General features: G+C 50.6%; 1 protein-coding gene across 1 annotated transcript; it reads left to right on the top strand.

The window, feature by feature from the left end:
* The first annotated feature begins 206 nt into the window (after positions 1 to 206).
* On the top strand, positions 207 to 4,716 carry LOC136571964 (jeltraxin-like). The gene is made up of 2 exons (XM_066572581.1): positions 207 to 215; positions 3,728 to 4,716. The coding sequence occupies exons 1-2, from the start codon at positions 207 to 209 to the stop codon at positions 4,358 to 4,360; spliced, it is 642 nt and encodes a 213-aa protein (XP_066428678.1). The 3' UTR covers positions 4,361 to 4,716.
* Positions 4,717 to 5,178: the final 462 nt, after the last annotated feature.

Here is a 5,178-nt window from a genome sequence, read left to right as displayed (position 1 = left end):
TTGAAGCAAGAGGTGCTACAAAAGTAACCACCGCACGTATACAGTGACCCTGTGAAAGTCTCATGAAATCCGTTATGCTTCCTGTGAATGCTCCAATCCTGTATCTCGGATAACTGTGGTAATTTGTAGCACGAGAGATAATACATGCCGACCAATGCAGGTCCCCCAAGCAGGAGGAGGAGGTGGCATAATAAGCTCGAGAAACTATGAACGAGGTAGGACCCGCAATACTCTGTGTGGGAAGCACGTGAGCGGGCCCTGGGTCAGGCCCGATACCAGCCTCCACCTTGTGTGACCCAAGGTGCCGTGAGTTACATAACAATGGGAAATCCATGTGTCCCAACACACTTCATTCTGTGTAGGTGTCAGATAGCTGAACAACGCAAAGGGAAGTCTTTGAGTTCCTTGGGCTCGCCAATGCTGTCAGTGCACAAGGATGGTATTACACAGGAAGAAATCAGAGTGCCCAAACATGGCAGAGTTTCACCCTGCCAAGGACCTCGGCCTCGGCCCACATTTCTGCCCTAGTCAGTCAGTGTATTTGTGCCAGATGGGTAAAACACCACGATGGGAAGTCTTTGTGCACCTACAGTATAGGCAGACTGCTGTAACATTTCTGTACTAAGAGTATAGGCGGACCCCAGTAACATTTCTGTAGCAGAAGTATAGGCAGACCCCAGTAACATTTCTGTAGCAAAGGTATAGGCAGACCCCAGTAACATTCCTGTAGCAGAAGTATAGGCGGACCCCAGTAACATTTCTGTAGCAAAGTTATAGGCAGACCCCTGTAACATTTCTGTAGTAAAAGTATAGGCGGACCCCAGTAACATTTCTGTAGCAAAGGTATAGGCAGATCCCAGTAACATTTCTGTAGCAAAGGTATGGGCAGACCCCTGTAACATTCCTATAGCAGAAGTATAGGAAGACCCCAGTAACATTCCTGTAGTAAAAGTATAGGTGGACCCCAGTAACATTCCTGTAGTAAAAGTATAGGTGGACCCCAGTAACATTCCTGTAGCAGAAGTATAGGCAGACCCCTTTAACATTTCTGTAGTAAAATCCGAGGACCTGGCAGATATCTGCCAACCATGCCCGCTCTTCAGTAAAGAATTGCGGAGGCTGACTACCACTACGCCGCCCATGCTGCAGCTGGTATTCCACTATTGCTCTACGCTGCTCGTACAGCCTGGCTAACATGTGCAGCATAGAAATCCAGCGTGTGGGCACGTCGCACAGCAGTCAGTGCTCTGGCTGCTGAAACTGATGTTGCAGGGTCCTCAGAGTGGCAGCGTCCATGGTAGATTTGCGGAAATGTGCGAAGACGCGGCGCACCTTGCCGAGCAGGTCAGACAAGAGGGGGTAGTTTTTCAGAAACCGCTGAACCACCAGACTGAAGACGTGGGCCAGGCATGGCACGTGCGTGAGGCTGCCGAGCTGCAGAGCCGCCACCAGGTTACGGCCGTTGTCACACACGACCATGCCCGATTAGAGGCTTAGCGCCGAAAGCCAGAGGTCGGTCTGCTCTGTCAGACCCTGCAGTAGCTCGGGGGCCATGTGCCTATTGTCACCTAAGCTGATTAGTTTCAGCATGGCTTGCTGACGCTTGCCCACCGCTGTGCTGCCCGCGCCACCGACTGCTGGCGACGTGCTCACACTTCTTAAATGAGAGGTAAAGGTGGCAGAGGAGGAGGAATCAGAGGATTTGGAGGAGGTGGCATAACGCGCCGCAGATACCAGCACCGAGGTAGGACCCGCTATTTTGGGTGTGGGTATGACCCAGCCTCCACCAAGTTCACCCAATATGCCGTCCGGGAGATATAGTGGCCCTGCCCGCCAGTACTTGTCCACGTGTCCGTGGTTAAGTGGACCTTCCCAGTAACCGCGTTGGGGAGGGCATGATTTATGTTGCAGGAGACGTGCTGGTGTAGGGCTGGGACGGCACACCAGGAAAAATAGTGGTGACTGGTGACCGAGTAGCGCAGGACCGCCACCGCCATCATGTTTTTGAAAGCCTCCATTTCCACAAGCCTGTACGGCAGCATCTCCAGGCTGATGATTTTGGCAATGTGCACTTTTAAAGCTTGTGCATGCGGGTGGGTGGTGCCGTATTTGCGCTTTCGCTCCAACGCTTGTGTTAGCGACAGCTGAACGCTGCGCTGAGAGACATTGCTGGATGGAGTGGAGGACGGTGGAGGGGAGGGCATGGGTGCAGGCCGGGAGGCGCTCGTGCCTATGTTCTGGGAGGGGGATTGGATCTGTGTGGCAGGTTGGGGCACAGGGGAAGAGGCAGTGGTGTGACCCGGAGGCGGTGAATGGCCTTCGTCCCACCTTGTGGGGTGCTTGGCCATCATATGCCCGCGCATGCTGGTGGTGGTGAGGCTGGTGGTGGTGGCTCCCCGGCTGATCTTGTTGCGACACAGGTTGCAGACCACTGTTCGTTGTTCATCCGTGCTCTCACTAAAAAACATCCACACCTTTGAACAACTAGCCCGCTGCACGGAGGCTTGTCGCGAGGGGGTGCTTTGGGAAACAGTTGGAGGATTCTTCACTCTGGCCCTGCCTCTACCCCTGGCCACCCCACTGCCTCTTCCAACCTGTCCTGCTGCTGCACTTGCCTCCCCCTCTAAAGCCCTGTCCTCAGTAGGCTTAGCAAACCAGGTGGGGTCAGTCACCTCATCGTCCAGCTGCTCTTCCTCCGAATCCTCTGTGCGCTCCTCCCTCGGACTTACTGCCCTTACTACTACCTCACTGATAGACAACTGTGTCTCATCATCCTCATCCACAAAAAGCTCTTGAGACAGTTCCCGGAAGTCCCCAGCCTCATCATCCAGACCCCGGGAACTTTGAAAAAAGGTTGGGCATCGGTCACGAGAAACTCCTCAGGTGAGAGAGGAACTGTTTTTTCCCACTCATGGAAGGGACCCGAGAACAGTTCCTGGGAGTCTGCCCGCTCCTCAGAATATGTCATTTTCATAGAGTGAGGAGGCTGGGAGGAAGGAGGAGCAGCAGCCAGAGGAATCAGAGTTGCAGTCCCTAGGCCGGGAGTAGTGGACGGCGTAGAAGACTGGGTGGTCGATACATTGCTGGACACGTTTTCTGCCATCCATGACAGGACCTGCTCTGTTTGTAATAAAGGTCTACCACGCGGACCTGTAAATTGTGATATGAAGCAGGGGAGCCCAGAAACTTGCCTCTCTCTTAATCCCGCAGCAGCCGGCTGTGATTCACCACGCCCAGGAACTCGGCCTGTGCCCACACCCTCACTTGGACGCCCATGTCCGCATCCTCGACCCTTATGAATAGAGCTTAAGAATAGAGCAGGGCCCAAATAAATTACCCCACTGTACAGCACTGACAACTGGGTCATAATTCACCGCACACCGAGACTTGTAGTTAGCGGAGGCTCTTATGCTGTGACGTTGTCTTGTGCTGATACCGAGGGGTAATTTACTGCTCGCAGAGACTTGTAGATTATAGAGGCTGTGTGGAGTGGGAGAGACTCTAAAGCCAGTGGATAGTGCTGGTAACTGCGGCGATCTCCATTTACCGGCCTTCCCCTGCATGTTTATTGGCCAGAAAATGGCGCTAAACATGTGGGGAAGGAAATGGAATTGACTCGAGTACCGTGTGGTGTTCGTCTCGAGTAACGACCATCTCGAGTACCCTAATGCTCGAACGAGTGTGCTCGCTCATCTTTAGTTATGACATAATAATTGTTATTGATTAGTTATTATTATTATTACTGCAACTTTATTTTCTCTCCTTTGGTCTAGGCCAAAATATCCTTCTTTTCCCTAAGAAATCAGTCACTGACTATGTGATTCTGAGGCCAACTCTGAAACAAGCTTTAAAACAACTTACCGTATGTCTGCGCTCCTATACCGACCTCCACCGAGGACATTCTCTTTATTCCTTGGCCACGCCTGGAAGTGACAACGCTTTCCTTATTTATCCATATCCACCAAACAAGATTTCCATCTCCATAAATCATGAAGATCTTTACTTTAATGTGGATCCTGATGTTCTAGACTGGAAACAGACTTGTGTTGCTTGGGACTCCGTGACCGGACTGCTCCAACTGTGGGTCAATGCCAAGCGTTACCCTAGAAGAGTTACTGCAAGCAGATTCCCCATAGGACCTCAGATGAGCCTCATCCTTGGGCAGGACCAGGACAGTTTTGGTGGTGGGTTTGAGGCGAGCCAGTGTTTTGTTGGTGAAATGTCCGATATCAATATGTGGGATTACGTTCTCTCCACCAATACTATTTCTCATAATCATCTTTATAAATCTGGAAATATCTTTAGCTGGGCAAATGGAACTAAGGAGATCAGAGGGGGCGTCATGGCTTTGGAAAATTAATTCAATTCTCTATGACTAATTAATGAAGCCTGCTGTCATTGTATGCAATATGCTAATTACTATATCTGAAGTATATGCATATATTACTAGATGTATGTGGTGGGCCCTCCACTGATATCATGTGTATACTTCATCTGGGATTCTTCTATATCTGTGTTGTCCAGCTACGGTCATCAGCGACCCCAAAAAGTCATGTTTTCAGGATATCCTATAGAGAGAACCTCTGTGGTAATGTGTGAGCACTGACAATAATGACATCACCTGTGCAACACTGAGAAAACATGCTGGGGTCCCTGAGGACTGGAGGTGGGCAGCACTGGTCTATATACTCATGTTCACAAATTAATAAATGATTGCTTTGCTACAGCAGAACCTTTCTCTATTTTGTCCTGAAATAAAACCCCTGTAAGAACTCTCTAGGCGTCATACACAAGAGTCAGCCAATCCATAGGAGCTCCCACCAGGAGGCCTGAGACTGCTGCTTCTGCAGGACCTCAGAGGGGCAGCGCTAGGGTTGCTACCATGCTAGTATTTATCTTTACTAGCCATATTAATGGCCAATAAAAAATAATTGCCATCTGTGAACCGTACAGGCAGCAATTCACTCACTATTACTAGTGGGGACATTATGGGGATCCCTATTACTGCTGGGGCCACTAACTGAGGCATTATTATAGCTGGGGTCACTATTACTGCTGGAGCTTCTAACAGGGGTACTATTACTACTGGGGCCACTATGGTATTGGGCATGGGTGTGTATATAAGGGGTGCAGAGGGCGCGGTCGCACCTGGGCCCAGGTACCCTAAGGGGCCCATTA

Source organism: Eleutherodactylus coqui, chromosome 6 (genome assembly GCF_035609145.1).
Source record: "Eleutherodactylus coqui strain aEleCoq1 chromosome 6, aEleCoq1.hap1, whole genome shotgun sequence".
Lineage (NCBI taxonomy): Eukaryota > Metazoa > Chordata > Amphibia > Anura > Eleutherodactylidae > Eleutherodactylus > Eleutherodactylus coqui.
The sequence above is the reverse complement of the archived record's forward strand: the minus strand, read 5'-3'. Positions and strand labels throughout refer to the sequence as shown.